General features: G+C 29.8%; 2 protein-coding genes across 3 annotated transcripts; both read right to left on the bottom strand.

Annotated features, from left to right (window-relative positions):
* Positions 1-1,559: 1,559 nt before the first annotated feature.
* On the bottom strand, positions 1,560-11,486 carry LOC108327003 (probable thimet oligopeptidase). 2 transcript variants are annotated; one of them, XM_017560653.2, is made up of 20 exons: positions 11,246-11,486; positions 10,994-11,115; positions 10,063-10,226; positions 9,618-9,708; positions 9,263-9,442; positions 8,059-8,139; positions 7,295-7,375; positions 6,719-6,811; positions 5,832-5,912; positions 5,595-5,754; positions 5,288-5,405; positions 5,127-5,199; positions 4,288-4,395; positions 3,709-3,806; positions 3,563-3,608; positions 3,319-3,415; positions 2,421-2,494; positions 2,230-2,334; positions 1,958-2,038; positions 1,560-1,771 (listed from the first exon to the last, which is right to left on the bottom strand). In XM_017560653.2, the coding sequence occupies exons 1-20, from the start codon at positions 11,400-11,402 to the stop codon at positions 1,661-1,663; spliced, it is 2,121 nt and encodes a 706-aa protein (XP_017416142.1). In that variant the 5' UTR covers positions 11,403-11,486; the 3' UTR covers positions 1,560-1,660. The 2 variants fall into 2 exon arrangements, with proteins under 2 accessions (XP_017416142.1, XP_017416141.1); XM_017560652.2 differs by having other exon boundaries at positions 5,595-5,757.
* A 9,290-nt stretch (positions 11,487-20,776) lies between these two features.
* LOC108327669 (uncharacterized) lies at positions 20,777-21,023 on the bottom strand. Its single transcript, XM_017561353.2, has one exon. It carries the CDS (start codon positions 21,021-21,023, stop codon positions 20,844-20,846), a length of 180 nt encoding a protein of 59 aa, XP_017416842.1. The 3' UTR covers positions 20,777-20,843.
* Positions 21,024-23,430: the final 2,407 nt, after the last annotated feature.

Genomic DNA, 23,430 nt, shown 5'->3' on the forward strand with positions numbered 1-23,430 from the left:
ACTCATATTCCTAATTTAAATATCAAATCACTTTTTTTTATTATCGAATAAGTTTGTAATAATTGAAAATACTTATAAACTGTTTATTTACACTAAGTGAACAATGTAACAAATTTTTTTTATCAATAACAATATATTCATAACAAAATATAATAATTTTTACCTACAAATCCAGTTTTACAACTAACCCAAATTTCTATTTTCAAAACAATAAAAAAATGTAATTCTCAGACAAAATTTATAAACATATAAAATTACTGAAATAGAAAACAATGATATTGCTTTTAAGTTTGAATAGAAAATGGAAAGAATCTTGAGAAGTTCAGAATACATTACTAGAAAACTATCAACTTTAAAAATATACTCTTACCAACCAAAAGCGCGTTCAAAACACGACAAGAGAGTTAGGTTTAAGTCTGTTTGAGTAACCAATAAAACCTTTCCAATTTTGAAAATCTCAATTTCGAATTTTATTTTTACTCTTTTAAAATTCACATAATAATATTTCTATATGAAAAAATTTCAAGATATACTATCATATAATATATAATTAGAATATTTTTCTTTAGTTTGTTACTGACAATAGTAAACATTTTACATAATTATTAAAATAAAATATTTCCACTGAGAAACCACGTGCTTGTTAGTTGCTAGCATGTCATCAGATACCATTTAACATCGTACACATAAGATTAAAATTAACTCAATTTTACAGAAAGAGACTAATGATTGAGATAAATTTACACAAATAGATACTTCTGAAATAATTAAACATAAATTTTAACATAATATTGTTTCAAATTTTAAAAATAAATAAGTATAATTTTTTAATTTAATTCAGTTAAATTTGTTTCACATAACAAATTATTTTTTAATTGAAGTTTGAACAGTTTATAACGTTTTACATATCAAATATATCAATATGTAACGTTGTTTAATAGGTTAAAACAAATAAATGCAGTTGACTTAAAATTATTATATTTATTTATTTTTAAAATTTGATAACAAAATGTATATAAAAATAAAAAATAAAAACAAATTTTAATTTTGTGATATTAAATTATAAGACTACAAACTATTTAATTTTAAATAAAATATTCTCAATCCAACTTTTGAAGTTGTAAACTCGTACCAAGTTTTACGTTGTAAAAAAATGAATTTTAATTATATTTTCCACACAATTATCAGAACTACTGAAAGTTCAAATATATTTTAAAAAAACAATTTCATAAAGTGGTTATTTAAAATATACATAATTACTTTTATTCGTTGACCTGCTATTAAACTCGTCAATACGGTAACAATTCAAAAATATGGAAAAATAGTTATAAGAAAAAGATTGTAAGTCTCTGCAGGTTTGCAATAAAAATATCCACACAAAAAAGATTGATTGTCTAACATCTTTTTGAGGGAATTAATCTAGCTAAACATATATAGTTATATATAATATAAATTTCTCCCACCTATTTTGAAAAGCTATCAAGGGAACCGACTAAAATTATGTTTCTTTAATTTGGAGAAAAACTTTAAACAAATAATTTTAAATTAATTTATATATATAATAAATAAAATATACTAATTTTTATTATAACCTATTAATTATCAATGAAAAACGATGCTTCAAAAAAAATTGCCAATATACAATTTCAGCCAATAAGCCTTACGAAACATAATTGACTTTGTTCTCAATGTAAGCTTGGATTGATGGTTCTCTTCCTAGAAAGTCTGATAAGACATCATTAGGATCTTTCATTCCGACCGTGGCCAAAACCTGCAAATGTTTTTAAATCGGTATGAATATAAAATTAGAACAAACTAATAAATTGCTGCATCTACCGTTATCCCAAGAACAAAAAATTAGTACATAATATTAGAAATGAAAATTTTATACGAATTTCATATAAATATAATGCTAAATTTTCGGCTCCCAAATCAGGACGTCTATGCCATGACTTACGTTGTTCCTGAATTGCATGCCGGCATGCTGGTTTGAAACATCGTTGCAGAACTTTGAGGCGAATATATCAGCAGCACAAACCTGAAACATTTTAGACTTCAGCTTTAATTTTTCAAATTCAATGATCGGGGAAGACATTTTTCCAGAAACACAATAAGGAAAGTGAGAAAACTATATCCATGGATGACTGAAAATTAAAAGATGCTTGCAATGAAAATTGATTATCATTATTTTTGACAAGGCTATCACACAATGTAACGAGTAATTCAAACCTCACTCCATATACGACTATAGCAAGCTGCCTCATAACCTATGACAGTCGAAGGAAAATATGACGCTGGATTGGTTCCTTCTGGTATCGGCAAGCCCAACATCTCCTGCGAAATGAATTTAAATAAAACTTCCTCTCACTCTTTTATCACAAACATTAAACTTATAATTATAAGTGATGTTAAATATTTACCATGGGATGAAGATGCTTGAATAATTCATGCACGTCTATGTTATCCGTGGAATGTATGATTTGGTCAAAAAGACCTGATAACAAGCAGATCTTAAAGTTAAATAATGAAACGTACTAATAGAAAGTAGTCAAAAGTAACTAAACAGTCCACGCACAAATAGAAAGTAGTACTTATGATCGTTTCACGTTTCTTCAAATAGAAAATAAATATTTTACGTACTTATCTAATTTCACTTCTACCATTAACAAAAGCACATTGAGAATACATTCATGTCTACACACACACACACACACACACAATATACAGCTATTGACTGAGGTATGTTTGGTTTAGATTTTAATAGAATTGATTTTGAAGGAAATTACGCTTAAAAATCAATTTATGCTTAGGAATGATATTTTAAAAGTGAGTACAAAAGAATGGATTTTATATGGATAGTATAGTTACTTCTGAAGTATAAATATAGATGTTTTAAGAATAATAACCAAACATTAAATCATTTCTAACAACCAGAAACAATTCCAATTACTAGAAAGCTACAAATTGCCACTCCACTAAAAATCAATTTCACTTGCTGTATAAGTCATGATGAAGAATACTAACCAAAACTGAAATCATTTTTCACTTCAAAAATATATTTTTTTTTATAAAAATTGACAGACTCTAAATCGAATCCCAGACGATAAGAATTACTCTCTACTTTGTAGAGGTCAAACCATTGTATATGACAATGTAATCTAACCAACTACCATTTAAGAGGAACTACAGATTACAGCTTAAATGACTCTCCATACCAGACTAATATAATGCAAATAAGCATCAAGTAAGATAAGTAAAAGTATAAGAAAATTTAGAAAATATAGAGGTAAACTGAAACAATGAAAATGTGAAGCATACAGCATAGAATATCTTGCTTCAATTTAAGTGCAGAAAAAGAAGTTCTCCATCTTTTTATTGAATTGCATATGTCATCCTTCAACGGTTTTGTAATATCCTGCAAGTGACAGTTAATATATTAATACTTCAAAAAAGCATTTAGTAGTCGTGTCAAGATTGAGGTTACCTAAAAAAATGACGATATATTAAGAAAAAACAAACCTAGTTTTAGAAGATTATGGAGGGAACAATTAGTGTAACTCACCTGATGGAATCCTGAAATCAACTTGAGAGAATAGCTTTCATAACACCTACAAGTAGGAAGTTAGAATCTATGTTTGATTAATCTTTTGATAATGTTTATCCTAAATTTGAATTTGAACACCGATGGATATGTATTAATTTTGTTACCAGTTTTCTAACAGTAGAGAAGGAATTTCCACAAAGTCTGGATCAACACACAATCCAGAAATTCTGGCAAACGATGCACGGTTGCAAATTTGTTGAACCTAAAGTGGTTTTAAAAATAACATCAGAATAAAGGTGAAAGGTAAATAATGTCATGTGCAAACAAAACTAAATTTAAACAAGCAAGTAATATGCCACACCTGCATGAAAATACTGCACAATTTATACCCAAATTCAAGCTATTACAGAATGAATCTTACTAATAACTTAGGTAGAGCAATTAGTAATCATAAAAATCGAGTAGATCATAAAAAACAATATCTCCCTAGAATTGCCAACTCATTAGTCAGTGAGTTCAGTGTTTGATAACAATGCTTGTAACATATTTAAATATCATAAATAAAAGGACAAGTGTATGTAAAATACTAAAAAAAAGAATGTCAATTATAGTCAACTTCCATTTATTTTTACCTTTCCCCCAAACCCAGCTAGCAAATAGAAGAATTATAAGGCATATCATGATACATAAAAATATGGTTCTGATTAGGAAATCATGTTTAATGCAAGCAAAAGCAAACATACCACGTGGCCAAACTCATGGAAAAGGCTGACCACTTCAGAAAACCGCAATAATCCAGAACTACCATCAGTTTCCTTCTGATACTGAGATATTAGCAACGCAACTGGTATCTGAATAAACAAAAAAGGGACAAAATTTAAGAAAGAGAAAGAAGCTCATGATTTTTTGTTCATACAATTCCCAAGGTCCTAATTTTATTAATAAACAGCCATGCATGAAGATCACGTTGGTGTCTTATTCACCATACAGATTTAAACAAAACAAAAAAATAGATACATCACGGCCAGCCATGCATTAAAGGTCTGCCAGCTCTTAGCTATATAAGCAAACATTACATCTCTAAACTCTAAAGTGTTTTCTTAATTTTATGTCTTAAACTATGACAGATTAGAAATGCGCTCTGAGGTTAAGACTAGAACTAGGCCCTTGTTTTTCTCTTGACAACAGTTCTTGATAGAGTTCTGATTGTATCCATCCAGTTGGTAAAGTTTCGTAAAGCAATGACACACTTCAAAGGTTTGGAACGAAGAAAGATAAAGACCAGAATTGCAAGGTAATGTGATTCATGCTGTGACTACAGCACCTCTTTGGTGTTCATTGCATGGTCTTTTTTTACTTTTAAGCAAATCGCTCTATCTGATAATTACGAAGAGTCAACTTCTTAAAAAAAACATATTAAACTGAATATAAGAACCGACACATGCACCAAAACAGAGATAAAAACGGTCCTTTACATGGATAAGAAAAGAAACTTCCAAAGCCTACCCAACTACATAGGAAAAGGTGCTCACAATCAGAATAATTATAAACTTTAACTTTAATTCACAAAAAAAAAAAAAACCTGTTTTGCCCCACTGATTGTTAATGCGCTGTTCTGGAGAGCCAACACACAAGTATGATCATATTTTCCTTCCCTGTAATAATAAGCAACATGAAACTGTGCCCACCTTTCACTGGCAAACAATTGATGTAGCAGAAGCACAAATAGTTAAAAAGTTCGACCTTGCGAACAAATCAAGGTAACAATAACCTAAGAGTTCGCTAGAACCCAAGTCCAGCACTGTAAAAACACGAACATCAGAATGCCAAACATCTCCTGAAATCTCCTCAAACCTTAAGCCTGTGAGAAAAATGCAAGAATAAGTAGCAATATACATTCTATGACGAAGAAATCAATATTTGGAAAAGTAAAAAAAAATAATGATAAAATATGTTCAGCCCAAGTTAAGCAGTCAAGCAGTTCACTGAGTAGGCAAATCGTTACTCGGGAACCACACTTTATGAACGTTTATGTAAGATATATAATTACCAAATAGATCTTGGACAATTTTGAAGATCCCAGATAGAACCACACTAATCGGAAAGTATTGCTTGATTTCTCCAAAATCCAAATCGTAGCTCTGTTCTTCAATCCGTTTTACATAATATAGTAGGTCCTCAATTCCAAATGGAAGCTCTCCTTCTTCTTTCTTCTGATGTCATAATGAAATCAGTAATGCGATAAATATAAATTAATGTAAAAAGCATACACCAAAAAAATGTAAACCTTCAAATCTTTCAACATATTAAGTTCTTTCGTGGCCAAGTCAGTTAAACTTGCTGATATGTCTTTCAGGAACTCAAACACCTGGATGAAATTCAGAAGAAAAATCCAGAATCAGATATCAGGATCACGGAAAGAGTTTAAAAAACAGTGCAAAATTAAATATAGAAATCTCTCAAGTTACAAATTACACTCAGATTATGGCAAAGAAACAAGTTCATCTCTGATTACCATTTCCCTTTTTATTTTCCCAGTATCATCCAGCATGCTGCAGTTATTCCTTATTAGACTAGACTGAGCTAAGAAAGTTCGCAAAACATTTATTTTAATTTTAAATTAGAGCTGTCCTGCACCTGCTGTCATCAAAGAGAAACCCAAATATAGCATATTTACAATGAATTTCTAATTAATCTCATGTGTGTCAATATCTAAGACATCTTTTGTGTAAACTATAGAACTAGACTAGAATTTTGAGATATTCATTGCTGCCTCCAACATTATGCACACAAGGGCTCAAATTGCTCTTAGTACCAGATAACATCTGACAACAACTATCTCAATAACATTCTTATGATTTTACTTTTCAGCATAATTGATGTGTTAAAACCTATTCATATAAGGAAATACCGGATAGAAGAGAAAAGCTTAATATAGAGATAGGAAGTATAAACAAGTGAGTAACCAGAGAAGCCTGGTTGCATGATACATTGCTCAGTTTTACTTTCTTTCTTTCAGAAACATTTATCTACTGAGAAAAACTTACAAAAAAAATAGTTTCAATGGAATGCTCTTCCACTTATATGCAGACCAACGAAAACTAATTCATGGAATAATCTAACTAGTTTCTGATGGAAAATAGATTATTGCATTCCCATGATGAGATTACCAACCTTTTTAGGAGTCTTTGCCATTCTAACATCGATGGCATACTCTGCATAGCATGAAAAGCCAAGTAAACGAGCATATTTATGACGCTGTTGCACCTGAATCAACCCAATGAAATATCAACAAGAACAAACTTTAAAATGATTATACTAATAAACAAGTCCAGAAGTAACAAAATTAAGAACCATAGAAAACAATATGAAAGATGTCAGACAAATCTACAATTTATATTTCTCATAATTTGATAGTCTCATACAAATTTAAAACTAAACTATATCCATTCAAATCCAATACGTACCACTGTCTTAATAGTCACTACTATTTATTGGTAAAGTTGCTCATATTAGCAATATAAAACTTCAAAATTACATAGGAAACATAATTTTTCTACAAAACTCTTGTTAATAAAAACAAAGTAACCAGAGGTTTAATGATTGTCAAATTATCAGTGACCTGTAACACAGTCCAATCACAGGATAATTTTCAATTTACGCCTCTGAATTAGGATAGAAGTATTTGATAGAAAATAAATAAGTGGAATCCTTACTCCTTAATGAGTAATGCCAATGAATGAAAATTACCAGGCTTTCCAAGACAGAAATGTTGGTATCCCCACACCGCTTCCCATATGCCCCTGCTACCATCTTCCTAGTAGTTCCAACCTTCATGTGCTCAATATATAATAGACCTCGTCAGTATATTTCCCCAAATAAATAAAAATAAACACAAAGATCTACCAAGTTAAAAGGAGAAAATACAACATTCTATAGAAATACTAAGATGGTCTGATGTTACAATGCTGCTAGTGTTTGGGCAATGATGTTCTGAGATTGATATTTGTGCTTATGCCTATTGAAATATTCAAATGATCTAACAGCAAAATATTTTTCGTGTACTAAATCACTGTACTGCTTAGCTACTGTCTTTTTGTATCACATTAAGCAACAATATCAATTAACTAATTTGCCAACCAAATAATGAATTAAAAAATGATAACTCAGTGTGAACTATCAATAAACAAAAAAAAAAAAGTCATTGTGGGAAAAAATAAACTGTAGCCCTTTGTAAAAAGATGTTTAACGCAAAGGGAAGGCAAAGGGAAGGACGTATCTTAGCTTCTTGGTCTAGATCTTTCCCAAATCAAACTCACACGGAAAGCATTAGTCAAATAGTCATTCCTCCAAATTTTAAACTTTTACAGATACAAGAACCCATTTTATTAAACCATATACAAAAAATTTCTGCTTCTTCTCACTAGTAGTTTACATGTAGCGCAAGAGTCAATTTAATATCAATTATTTAGCAAATAATTATTTAGCTATTAGTTTACATCCATTCCCCATACCTTGCAAAATTGAAGTACAGCTGCAACGTGATGACTTCTCAGGGAAATTTTAAATTTCCCATTTTCCGATTTGTCTAATTCCTGTAGAGAAATGCATTTAATTCAATAATATTGCAACCAGAAAAAATAAATTAGCAATTGAAGCCGATGCAAAATCAGAAACAAGCCCCCAAAATGCATGATCGCTTGATTAGAGTTAAATTAGATATCTGCATCACAGTCGTCTGGAAGAAATATTTAATCAATCTGTGTAAGACATGGAGAGCGAACTAGTGCATTGCGTTATGTATAACTTAAATAGTCCAGTCAGTTAAATATCGTCTTATCTTACAATTTATGTTGCTGATACTTCTTTTATACTCTCGTTTTTCAACCTCCGAAATAATGGTTCCTTTCAATTCTTCTTTGCTAAGTCGAAAGATCCATACTTCAGGGATGGATTTTGGATTTTAAATTGACTGTGGAGAGAATTGTTTTCAAAAGGAGATGGAGGGTGTCACATTGTGTGGATGTATAATAAGTAAAAACTAAATATTACTGTTTACTTAGGGGTAGAAATAGGGTGGAAGTAAATGGAAATCAAATTATTATTGACCTATTTCCACTGTGGGAAGGTAAGGAAAGGGGCTGGTTTAGAAATATGCAAACGCATCCCTGTAAGTAGAAAACTAAAGGCAACAGGTTACTCAATGACCCCTCCATTTTTAAATAGGAGTCCCAAACCTACATGAGTGATATGATTGTCCCTTTCCTTTAGTTGTCCTATTTTGTCCCAATTACAGAAAGTGGAAAGTCGTGTAGTGTTTTAGGATTGAATAGTTCACAGAAGAGCAGCCATTCCAAGTCCAATCACAAATAGTGTTCAACTTAGAAAGACAATTAATATGATATTTATGGATGAAGAAATAATAGAAGACAGAGGGATTAATAACAATTTAATTTGTCACAGATTTCAAAGTACATAATGCATGAGAGTATTAAAAGTTGACTTTGGGGAAGATGCAAAAAGGGAAAGGAAAAATTTCAGAAACATGCCTACACTATTGAAATGGATTGATGAAAAAACACAACAACAACAACCAAGCCTTTTCTCATGAGGTGGAACTGGCTAATTGGATCAAATGAAGTCATAAGGTACTGTAGTAAATCATATCTATAGACAATTTAATCCTTATTGATTGAAGGAAGAATAGGCACACTAAACCTTGAGAAATTCCAGAGGTAATCCAACTAACTCTGATTCACTGAAGAGGAAAATCTTGGTATCGTCATTGAGATTTTGGATATATTTGATGCTTAACTCATCAATCTCAGCTCTTATACGCTGCAGCTCTTCTCTTTTGCTTGCAGTGAGGTTCAGTCCATTTCGCTCAAAGTCTCTCACCTGTCACTGATTGGAAAAAAATCAAATATGGATTTCATACATTCAAGGAAAAGTATAATAGGACACGGTGCAATACTACATTCACCTTGTTCATGCTATTACTTTCGAAGAAAATCCTGCATAAAAAAAAAAAAATTAAAGCTAGACTACATTCAAACAACTCCTTGGCTCTTACCAGAGTTTGAACAAAGCGCCTGCCTTCAGCATTCATCTTCTCGCCCCTTACTGCAAAAGCTTTAATGACAAGGTAGACATCTTCACGTTTGCTGATCCACTTGCATGAACAACACAATATTCAGTTTCATAATTTATGAGATGAAAAGGCACGTGATCTGGAAAAGTCAACCTAACAATATCCATGAAACAATGTGCAAACAAATTCATAAGACCAACCAAGCCATGCACGCAGCTTAAAGTGTAGTGTGAACTTATCCTCACTCTCCTCATAATTAGCTTTCAGTAAAATCTGAAACCACTGACAATAGGCAAGACTTCATCATTGCCAAATCCATCTTATATCTCTCGATTGGTAGGGCATTGCTGCCCCATCAAAAACTCATGTCCAGCACTTCGTAGAGATCATAAACAGTGCAAGAAACTACAAATTAATGTTAGCAAACCTGCACGCATCAAAATGATCATCTATTCTTCGCTCTGCTTCTGCACTTGCCTTGCGTACATCCTCCCGAGTAGATACCATCTTCTGAAACACACAAGACTGAACCAGTGGAAATTGCTGTGCTTGCAGTTCTGCCAGAGGTTCTATAACATTTGCATATGTAACCTGCAGTAATTGTCAACACAAAAACAATAACTGAAAATGAGTAAATGCATATCATATAAAAATATAATTTGACACACACAGAGAGAGAGAGAGAGTGAAAATGTAACCATAAAAATGTAAACGTTATCACTTTACCCCCATAAAAGAATTCAAAATAAATGTCTTTGTTATCACTTCAGCTATGAATTTAGCAACTTATTGTCACTATAGTCCTTAAAACTATATTAACATTGTCACTTAAATCACATGAATATTCGAAACTTAAACTAAAGTCAGTGACAAGTTAAACTTTTAAAAACCCTTTTTTAATTTTATTATTTTCAAGGACTGAAGTGACAATATCTCATATTTCGGATAACCAAATTGAATATTTACCCAGTAATATTATTACCAAAGTCACACATCTATTAATAGTTGGTACAAACATGATTGCACTTCCAGAGCCTTATTTGGAATTTCACTTGTTTCATGACTTGTTGTGCAGCAGTGCAGTATAATTTTATACTTTCAGTTCAGGCATTAAAAGCGTATTCTACAAAAATAGTGATGCAGCTTAACATTAATCTGATTGAAAAATTAGATAACGAACAAAATGCTACTACATCTCAAAGACGATGTCTCGCGTGAAAGAAAGAATACTGATCTTTAAAAACGAATGCGACGATATCTTTAACTAATAATCCAGTAAATAAATAAGATTCGACATAATTAGATAGCGAACAGTGAGATCAGTATTCAGTGCAGTATGTAGATCGAACAGACCGTACCTTGTCGAGAGGCACCGACGCAACAGAATTATGGACCTTCTTTGAGTTGGCAATGATTTGTTCAGATAACTTAAGAATCTCAGGCGCAGATAGGTTAACACGCACCTTAGAACCTGCAAGATCTACAAGTTTCCAATAGTGGCTTCAGTGAAACGATTTTAAAATTTAACAAGTTATTGACTGAGCACGCGTTTCAGGTCGCTGAAAAGCGTAGAGTAAGAGAAAAATGAAGTGTTCAAGAAGAAGAAATACCTTTCTTCTTTGCATTTTTTTCCTTGCGGTGCTTTAATGCGGTGATGGCGAGATTCGCCGCAATCGCGAGCACCGCAGCACCTCCGGTGAAAACGAGGAGGCTTCCGCCTTTCTTCTCTTTGACTATTTTCGCACGCTTTCCTTCACTTTCCGTCATTTTCTCTGCTCTTTTTGTCTTTTCTCTTTCTCCCTTGACGAGCGCCAGGGAACATTTTGTTTTGGGCGGAAAATGAGATGACGCAATTGAATTTGATGTGAATTTCAAAACTCAAAATATGAAAGGAAAACAATTATTATTATTATTATTACTTTTGCAAATTTCTATTTAACTCTGTAATTTCAGTTGAAACTTCTAACTTTTTTTAAAAAATATAAAGTAATAATTGTATTTTTGAAATAAAATAAGAAAGATGTGAAATATGTTAAGCAAAAATTACCATTGTTATTTTAAATTTACACGTTTAATATTTAAAAAATTATAAGTTATAATATCCATTTTTAAAATTAATATGAAAAAATTTTAATTTAAAAATAAAATAATTTAAAATGTTAGATGTAGTTTATATATATATATATATATATATATATATATATATATATATATATATATATATATATATATATATATAAGTTATAATTAGGTTTAATTTGTAATTTAGTTTCATTTTAAATATTTCTTAAATTTAGAAAAACATAAAACTCAATTTAGTCTAAATTTAAAATAAAAGAATTAAATTAAATATTGCATATTACACAATGATGACATGTTACATGATAAATAAATTAAAAGAAAATAATATTATAAATTGGTACGTGACATATATAAATTAAACGAACGGAAATAATTTAATTAAATTATTTTTATAAACTGAAAAACTTCTTTGCACCAAATAAGAACTAAAAGATTTTTCTCCAGCAAATAACAATTAGGAGTGTAATTGAAATTCTTTCGGATGAATTAGAGGAAAAAAGGGATTTTAGTCTTAAAAATAAAAGTTATTTTACTTTTCCTTTTTTTACTATCGGCTCCTTTGTTTTTGTTGGTGCGTTTATATATCGTGTTTAAGACCTTTTAAGTTTTATCTTTCGTTTAAATCAATAATATTTTCGTTTATAATTATATAAGCACGGGCAATTAGTTGTAATCAAACGAGGAAATTGTCATTTAAACAGGAAATACTAGTTAAATAAAAAATTATGATAAATAATTTTTTTTTAATTTTTTTTAAGATTCTTGAAGTAATCATAAAACGTTCATATATTTAATTGATAAATTGCATTTAAAAAACCACTACAGTATTATTTATAGATATTGAGACTATCTGTAAAGGTGTTTTTGTGTTGTTTTTAGGCATTGTTCTTTTGAGTGGATTTGAGGGAGTGAATTTGAGGGGATTTAAGAGGATTTGAAGATAATTTTTTTGTCGTTTATTTGAATGAATTTGGAGATAAATGAGAGTGAATTTGGAAATAAAATTTGTGAGAATTAGTATAGAATTGTATTGACGTGACAAATTAAAAAAAAATTATTTCCAAATTTATCTTCAAATTCACTCAAATAAACAACAACAAAATTTATCTTCAAATTCTCTCAAATTCCCTCAAAAGAACAAGGCTTTAACGAGATTCTTGGATAAAGTGAATCAAAATTCATTGTAGGTTTGCGTCAGCGTCATCTATTATTTTAATTCATATAAAATGGTTGAGTTCAAAATTTGTTTTTGTGTTTTTTGAAAAAATATACTTTATCCATTGAAATATGGAAATTGCACTTGTTAAGTACAAGTGAACTAAACAAAATGGTAAATATTATGATATTAAATAATGTCTTTTATATAATTTTAATACGTAATGTAAGACCCATGAAAAAAAATATTTATAATAGTAAATTTTAGCATTTTATTAGTAATAATAATTTTAATGGATAGAAAAATATATATTTTGAATATAAAATTATAGTAATTTTAGAAGGAGAGGTTAAAATTTTTGATAACTTATTTAGTATTTTTTTTAAGAAAATCGAATAGTAAAAAAATGAATAGTGAATAGTAAAAAGTGAATAGTAAATAGTAAAAAGTAAATAGTAAAAATAAATTTTCAGCATTAAGATTCCTTAGCATGGAAGAAAGTAGTAGGTAGAAATTAGGATCAGATTTGGTGAGAAAATGATTGAAATATTATTTTTAAATAATATTAAAATAATAAATAATATTAAAATATTAATGAATAGTAAATTTTTTTTACTATAAATAGCCATGAGAGGGAAGGGTATTTTGCACCAAGAAAAGAGGAATCAAGTGAGAGCTTGAGAAATAGAGAAGAAAGAGTTAGGGAGAAATTTTTAGTTGCAAGAAGAGTAGAGGTTCTGAAGGGTTTCGGGGAAATAAATTCAGATCAAGAGGAATCTGGAATAGAGGTAGGGGAGCTAATTTTTCTAAGCTTTTATATTATGATTTAGTACTGTTTTATTACTATTCATGTCTTGAAATTATGTATGAATATTGTTAATGCTTACTGTATGTTTATCTATATTGATATTCGGTGTAAATATTATATGCTGTTGTTTTGAATCTGTTAATAAGAAATTTGTTAAAAACTAGTTGAGGAACACTTTGGCTAAGGAAAGACTTGGTACTTAAGTTGTCCATTGTGACGCACCTCTCTTTCCTGGAAGTCTACTCGACAGGTTTTTAACTTAAATCTTGTGTACAGATTATGTACTGTTAAATTATCATGTAATATATCTTGTTGGAATATATTCAGTTTGTATGATTTCTGAAATGATTGAAGTTTATTTGATTTGAATTTATGCATCTGAACATGTATGAGTATTACGGGGAAATGTCGTAAGGGTATAATATGAGTCGAGGAATGTGAGTATGGTATGAGTATCGCGGAGAGATTCTATAATATCATGGTATGTGTATGAGGATTATGGGTAGATTTCGTAATGGTATAATATGAGTTAAGGAATGTGAGCATGGTATGAGTTTCGTGGAGAGATTCTGTAATGTCATGGTATGTGCGTATATGTTGATGTTGAGGGTCATGAAGTTGGAGGTTATCCTGATACTCTAATAATCATTCAGTCTCAAGTAGAGAATGATGAATTATGTGGTGAGAGGGGCAGGAGGTCCTGGTCTATGTGCCGGTTTAGGACATAGTGAGGGGACTAACCTTGTGAATGGTATGGGGGGCAGAATGTCCTGGTCTATGTGCCGGTTTAGGACATAGTGAGGGGACTAACATTATGAATGGTATGGAGGGCAGAATGTCCTGGTCTATGTGCCGGTTTAGGACATAGTGAGGGGACTAACCTTATGAATGGTATGGAGGGCAGAATGTCCTGGTCTATGTGCCGGTTTTGGACATAGTGAGGGGACTAAGAATGACATCACAAGTGAAAAACCTTCTGTTGTATCGCTCATCAACATATCGTTGGGATAAGTGCCTATTGAATATCGTGGGGATAAGTGCCTATTGGGTATTGTGGAATGAGTGTTTATTTGGGTATTGTGGGATGAGTGTTTATTGGGTATTGTGGAATGAGTGTTTATTGGGTATTGTGGGATGAGTGTTTATTGGGTATTATGGAATGAATGTCTATTGGGTATTATGGTATTTATTGGGTATTGTGGGACGAGTGTCTAATAGGAATTGTGGTACGATGGTATGAGGGTGTCTGACATAATTATTATATGATGTTTGTATTGAAGTAATTATGCATGTCTTATAAATGATTTGTTGCATGTTAGCTCACCCTACTTGTTTGTGTTTTGTGTTTGGGTATGTGAGATTACGGAATGTTACCGTAAATGTAATGTTAATTATTAATGTGAAAAGTTGGGATGTTACATTAATGTGAGAATTTGGGATGTTACACGTAACACTTCTCATTTGAAAAAAAATGTAAAATAATTATTATCTGTTTGTCTTAAAATGAGATACCAAGGATTAAAATAGTACTTTTAAATTTTGAATAATATAAATAAAATGAAAATAAAATGTTTCACAATTCTAAATCAAAAATATTCATTTTATAGATACTATAAATAGTATTTTTAAATTATACAGGATGAAGATGGATGCTTTTTAAGTAAAATAAATAAATAAAACTTGCTTATTTTGTATAATGGACCAATTTGGCGAATTAAGATTTTCTTAAGAAAATAACAGGAATTGTTACTTAAAAAAATATATAAAATGACTTATTTTGTAACTTTTATGTTGAAATATTTTAATATTTAAACTATAAAGGATATGATGGTTTGTTTCATTCATAGACGTTATATAAAAGGTTCTAATTGGTTTAAGGAAAATTTTAATGGTGCATTTATGAGTTGTTTTTGAGAAAGTCAAGGGAATATACGTAGAGGTGTCATTTGAGCCCTTGGCCCATGGGTTGACCCTAACCCCTTCTAAAATTAAGTCCCAATTTTCTAGCCCTCTTAATAGGAGGCTTTTTAAAAGCCCCAACCCCTAAAGCTCCACATAAAGTGGGTTGGGGTAGGGTTAGGATGGAGCTAGCCCCCAAACTAAATTAATTCACTTTTAATGTTTTTTTAGTTATTTTTTTTATTTACTTTACAAGTTCAATAATTTTCAAAATTTACATGATATTTAATATATTTTTAATTAAATATAAATGTATAAATATTTATTTTATAAAAACTTATTTAAAATAATTTTTTAATTATAAGTATATTTTAAATATATAATTTTATTATTTTGGAAAGTTAAAAAAGAAAATTTTTATTATTATTTTTATTTAAAAGAAAATGAAAAAATTTCAAAAAAGAAATTATAAAAGTAACACAGTTGAAAATTTGATTTTTCAATAATCGAATTCTGATATCTATATAAATATTTGAAATATTAATTATGGATAGATTTTAAATTCAAATCTACTGATTGGATGAATTTTTAATATCGATGTAAAATTTTTATTTTTTTATAGTTTGTCATATAAAATTCTTTTGTTGAATGTTTTGTATAGATATATATACATTAAAAAATTAAACCACAAACTTTGTAAAGTTTAAAATTAATTTCACGTAATAAAATAACTAACTTTTTAGTGAAAATCCTTGTTAGGCAAAATTCTTATGAATATCATATATGTTAGTATACAAGATCTAGATGTAATCCCAGTGGTTATAAAATCATATTTTTTTTCTAACCTTTTAGATTAAATTAATATTTTAAAATCATACTTATCTTTATCCAACAAAGATCGTTTTTATTGAATTATTTATCATAATTGAGCCAATTGTAATAAAAAATAATTAAATAATAGATACAATATTTTTAAATAAATATAATATTATAATTTATAATACTAAAATTAAAATTATTATTGTATTTAATTATGAACATATAAAATAAATAAAAATTATAATAATAAATAAATTACATCAACGTCTCTTAGTAAGAAACTAATAAAAAAGACAAATGAATATAATATAAAATATATGAAAAAGACATAAAAATATATAAATTGATGTAAATGACTAAATTATACGTTTCATAAATTTTTTTTAAAAGAATTATATAACTTTGTAAATAATAAATATTAATTTTATTAAATTTGGAAAATTAAAAAAGTTAAAAAGTTATTAAGTCAAAATTTTAACATGTTCACACCAATTAAAAATAATGTAATTTTGATCACAAATCTTAATCGAATGATATTGATTTAACCTAGTGACAAAATATATTATCATCTATAAATAAATTCGTTAGTCCATCAAAATTTTACAAATTAAATCAATTTTTTTAACTTTTAAACCTATTTTATGTGGATATCTCTAAACCGTCAAATTTACAAACCAAAATTAAGAAACCAAAATTAAGATGAAAAAATTATCAAAACAAAATTTGGAAATTAAGGAATAATTGTATAAAAGCATTATTATTAAACTAATTAATATAGAAACAGTTATGAAGTAGAAAATTAATTTTATTGGTAAAAAAATATAATTATACATGAATCAATTATGGTTATAAGTTATTACTAACAAAGACAAAATGAAAGCTGGATAAAAAATACACATGATTTGTGATTACTTGTATGATGATATTATGTTTCTGGACTTAAATTTTGTAAAAAGGAAAGTCCATGGGCTGGCCCTGGCTGTAACATCCCGATTATATAATAACAATTATTACATAATAAAGACGTCATCATTTAAAATATAGAGAACAGTCAGAATACGACGTGTAATTTAAGTACAAATTACAGTCATCCGAAATAAAAGAAAACGGAAATTCAAACTTAAAAGTTCATATATTAGAACACTACACGTGTTCAGATATGAAACTTCCTAAGCACACTACTCCGCAGCCACACTATTCCCAAGCTCTTGCTCCAGAGGACTCTCCTCGGCATTCTCCTCGACCATATCTACTCCCATCCAAGTGGATGATCATTGCCGAATAACATAATCCGAATAGGCATACAACACAAACAATGCAAGGGTGAGCTAGGTACGAAAAGCATGTTAGAAGTACAACACAGTTAATTCATGTCATCATATACAGGAACAATTAAAACATACTCATAAAACCACATCTCATATCCTCATATGACTCATTTTACACTCGCATAGTTCAGCTGGCACTCCCCAACACTATGCAAGGTAAATCCACACACCTGACTCATCCGGATTTGTATAACTGTCGAACTATCAGTCGTCTTTGCACTTGCATAGTTCAACTGGTCTTTCTCCAACACTAGCAAGGTAAATCCCCCAAATCTGTCTATGTCTAAATTCAAAGACTATAGACGAGGACCTCCCTCTACTCTCACCACTTACATTGTTCTCCTCTACTTGAGTATCAACAATGCTTTGAGTGTAGGGATAGACAGACCAAAATACAAAGTTCACTACAGTTATACAGAACAACAACAACACCCCACATAACACTTTCGTCCATCTCTCCCCGAGATGTCCAAATCATACTCAAATTCATTGTTCACATTCACAATTATATTTTCACAGTAATTTAACATATCTCATGCATTCACATACTTTCACTTAAATTTCATCACAGCATATATTCCAAACATTATTACACATAATTCAATTTAAAAGCAAAGGAACTTAAAATTCAACATATTTGTAAAATACTATTTGGACGAGCACTATTCACTGGACACTATTGGACGAACGCTCACTCAATGTTTTAAGGACGAACGCTCACTTCTATATCCAGGACGAACGCTCAAATAAATGTGTTAAGGACGAACGCTCATTTCAATATTTAGGACGAACGCTCACTCGACGAATGCTCACTGGACGAACGCTCAACTATTTGGACGAACGCTCAACATGTAACTTAAGGACGAACGCTCATACTATTTATTTAAGGACGAACGCTCACAATTCCTACTTCACTAAGGCCGAACGCTACACTCACAAGTACGAACGCGAACGCTCGTCAAACTACTGAAGAACGAACGCTCAACAATTTTGGCCGACCACTAATTGGTCGAGCCATTTTGGACGAACGTCCAATTTGAAGCCAAATTGGACGAACGCGCGTTTCTGCAGAATTATGCAGAATCACAGGTTTCCGAGAAAATCCAGAAAACCCAGAAACCCCAAATTTTTCATCCCCTTCTTCCCAGATTCGCATTAATCACAACATATATCATCAATCAAACAAAAGATCTAGCTCCCCTTACCTCTTGAAGACTTCCTTGAATTACTTCCATAGAGTTTGATCTCCTTCCAACTTCAAAAGTTCTTCACTTCTCCTCTTTCCCAGAACTGCCAGCCACTCTTCAACTCTTCCAAATGCACCACCAAAGCCTCCTTGCAGCGTCAACAGCAGCTCCCACTTCTCCCCTCTCAAATTTGGCAGCAAGAATTTCCCCTCCCAGCAGAACCCCTAGCTCCCCCCCTTTTCACTTCCCAAACTCTTCCCCTTTAAGAAGTAGAACCCGTGCACTCTCCTACCCCTTCAACAGCTGCCTCCCCGTGAAGCCATTCCCTACCACACCAATCATCCTAGGAAGCCCCCACCACTTCACATGCTCAGCTACCCACATGAGGCCCACCTCCACCACATTTTCTTTTCTAATATACGGTCCTTACACTGGCCTATAGGGCTTTAGGGGTTTTTAGCCCTGTGGGCTTTTTTAATAAAGAGTTATTTTGACCCTGTGGACTTTTTTGGCCCCAACCCACATGGGCTAGGGCCAAATCTTATTAAAGGGGCTCATTTGACAGCTCTAAATATATGTAGCTTTTTAGATATACAGACTCTTATTTATTTATGTTGAATTTATGATGGTAATTTATGTTTTATATCATGTTTAGAGAAATATTTTCAAAAAATTTGGTTACAAAATGATTATTATTTGTTTTTGTCGTAATTTTTTTGGATCAATGAGTAATTATTTATAATCTTAAAAGAAGATAACGTTGGTGTTTGAATTTTTATACATATGTATAATTTAAAATTTCTCATTTTGTAAGAAGAAAATCATTGTGACTTATAAATTACCTGTATTTATTTGGATTTTTTTTGTAATATGTATAATATAAATTTTATATGTATTACATTTTTTTATTTTATTTTTTAATAATTTTGGAGTGACAACCTAGCTTCCATGTTGAAGTTCAATAACGACATTTTAACATATTAGATAAACTAATTAAAAAGTATCATATTTTAATAACATTGCTCTTTTAAAAAGTAAAACAAACATATCCGTGATACAGGCATTTAGATATTTCACCTTTACTTATGCGCATGTATTAAAATGACTTGTATATAAAATGTTCATTTTGCATATTAATTTATTTTGCACCCTAATGTGCACTACCTTAAAAAAAACAGACTTTTTGGTTGTTTTAATGACTTGTCTCTTCCTAATACTTTGTTTTAAATATATTATGAAATTTGGAATTGATTTAATGCTAGTAATATAATAATCTCCTTTATGGATGAGATGTGTTACGGTTTATTTTTTCTTTAGTAAAATTTACACATTGATTAAAGATAAATAAAATTTATAGTATAAGTTTGTATAAACTCTGCCTTATTAATGGTGTTGTAAAATTTAATTATGTTTAAAACTTATTTGTTGAGATGATATATATCAAATAAATTTTTAATAATTTTTTTATAATATTTGTTGTTCATTAAATATACTTTCATTTGTTATTTGATATTTATCTATTGATATTTATTTTAAATGTAAATTTTATCTAATAAATTTATTTTATAAGACTTAAAATATACTTATTATAAAAAACAAATAATAAAATCAAGTTTTTATTGTAATAATATTTGTATAATATTTTGTAATTGAGTAATTAAAGATAAATTGTTTTATTCATTTTCTCATTACAGATAATGAAATCTTAAACAAGACATATTTCTTGTCTTAGGATCATCATTCATTGTGTAATACGGAAAAATCTTAAAAGAAACAAAGTAGATAACTTAAAACAATACATCACCATCTTCAATATAAAAATAAATAAATAAAATTTATTTAATTGAACAAGTTATACCGAGTCAAACTCGAATCAATTACATATTTTAATTTGAACAAGTCACCAAACTTCTCAAATAATAAATGTTTTTATGTCTTGCTTGTTTTTTTGCGAAGTTCTTTCACCCATTTAAAGTTCATCACGGTCTTTCCAAATTTGCTCTTACCTCCTGACTCGTCGTCCTTGCTCTTCTTCTTGTCTTTCTCTAATGTCGGGGATGGGTCTGGGTTGTTGTCCCATTGGTCAGCCCACGACATACCAGAATCCATATTTTCAATGTAAAATTTCTGATGAGAGAAGAACATGAACATGCATTGAGGAACATTTTATACTTATCATTGTCTTGTAAATCTTATGCCACGTGGATCTTTTTCTTTCCAATGAATCTATGTGTATTTTTGGTATGAAGACAATTTAGGTGAGTGATTCTATTTTAGACACAATATATCTAAATTTAAAATAATTATTCAAATATCTATTATCATTCTAACAATGTTATTTTGAAGTTAAGACATAACTGTAAAAAGAAAAAATATGATTTTATTTTTCTACTTAAAATTTCATTATATATATATATATATATATATGAAAACAATATGTTATTATATTATTAAACTTTATATTTGTTATTTTTATCTGTGATAAATTTTCTCACAATATTAATGGGATATATTTAAGAACATTTCCAATTTACTATTATTTCTTCTAATGAAAAAATATATCCATATGCTATTGTTTTGTTGTTGATAATTTTTTATTTATATCTACTAATTAAACTTGGTATTTAAACTTAAAGATATATAGATCAACAACATATGTATGTCGTTCAATAAAAAATTTCATCCTCACATCAAAAGTTTATAAACTAGCCAAGACTTTAGATTATTAGAAGTTCACAAAGATTATAACATGAAAAAATTATCATTAATTAAGACGATAGTACTGTTTTAAATATAGTACTGTTTTAGATATAATTTTTTCAAACATCAAAATAATATTTTATTGGTGTCAAAATTATAATATTATATTCGCACTTAGTTGTAATACTTTTATTTTTAGTACAAAAATATGTTCAATTTTGTAGGTAGAATGATATATAAAGATTAGTGTTGTTAACTTCTTCCATTTTATTTGAAATTTCGTTAGGTGTTTCTATTAGAAAGTGAGTTTTAAGTCTAATTCAACCCCATAAAACTGACTTGTATGGTGAGATTTGCATCCCACTTATATATTCTAAGTTGGTCTTATTATAGTCGATGTGGGACTTCTAACACACCTCCTTCACGCCGGGGTATAGACATCTCGAGCGTGATAGTAGAAATGGGTGGTCCGATAGTGGCTCAACAACGGGTGGAATAGAAATGCCCAAGAAACAAGAAATATCACTAGGATAAACTCTAACCATCACTCTGATACCATGTTAGAAAGTAGGTTTTAAGCCTAACTCAACCCCACAAAACCGACTTATATGGTGAGATTTGCATCCACTTATATATTATAATTTGGCCTTATTCTAATCGATGTGAGACTTCCAACAGTTTCTACGATTTTTTAAACTTTTTTATCCAAATTTTGTTCAATATACTTTATTACATGTTATCATCAACTTGTAATTGAAAATTAAGGTTGCCCAAAAAAATAGATTTCAATTTTTTTGTTTAAAATGTCTTAAAAGCATGAACTTATTTAGATAGAAAAATTAATCAGAAACCCATTAACAACTACTGGTATACCCAAATAAATATTCACACATTTTAGAAAAAAAAAAGGTTAAAAATAAAAATAAATATATCTTTTAGTCTTTTTAGGACATAATTCTAAAAGAGGCTCTTTATTGTGATTAATAGTGTCAAAACATATTTAAGTTCATGAAATTAATATAGTCAATGAATTTGAGTTTGATTATATTTAAAAAAATTATAAATTTTGATATAAACCAAAATGAAATCGGTTCGTTAAGAACTTAACTTAGATTATACTCGTGGCGAGCCGCATTGATACTAATTCATCCATAAATTTTAAACTCTGTTAAAAAAAATGGAAACTCTAGACTTAAACCATCTTAAGTTATTGGTTTATCAAATTAATATTATAATATTATAGATCGATAAGCGACAACAATGATTTGATGTTAGATAGTAACTTGTTTTATATTTTTGTGTTTTTGGATTATATTTAGAGTTTAACATGATTTTGGATTTTATTTTGATTATATTGTGTTTTTTATTGTAATCAGAGTTTAACGAAATTTTTTATTGGCTTAATACCTATTTTAGTTATTATTTTCGTTATTTTGTTCAAAGTGGTTCTCGAATTTTTCGGACGTTCAAAATGATCTCAATTTTTATAACTCTTGTTCAATTTAATTATTTTTTCTGATGGCATTTAAAATGTTAACGACAGGTTATCAAGATGAACTATCAATGAATGATGTGACCCAGTTTTCTAACGTGGTTGCCCACCCCTCATCTTTATCCTAGTCACTTCACAATCTTCTATCCTCGTCCTCGGGAGCCTTAGTTGTCATGGCCTTTTCCTTTATCGCACCACCACCACAAGGCACAACAATTCACCACTGCGAAAATCAATCAATGGTCAGATCATATTCGTCACGTCAACCTCCATCACCATAGCGCCACCACGAAACCCTCACCTCCATTAACCATGTCCATCGTG

Source organism: Vigna angularis, chromosome 2, assembly GCF_016808095.1.
Source record: "Vigna angularis cultivar LongXiaoDou No.4 chromosome 2, ASM1680809v1, whole genome shotgun sequence".
NCBI lineage: Eukaryota > Viridiplantae > Streptophyta > Magnoliopsida > Fabales > Fabaceae > Vigna > Vigna angularis.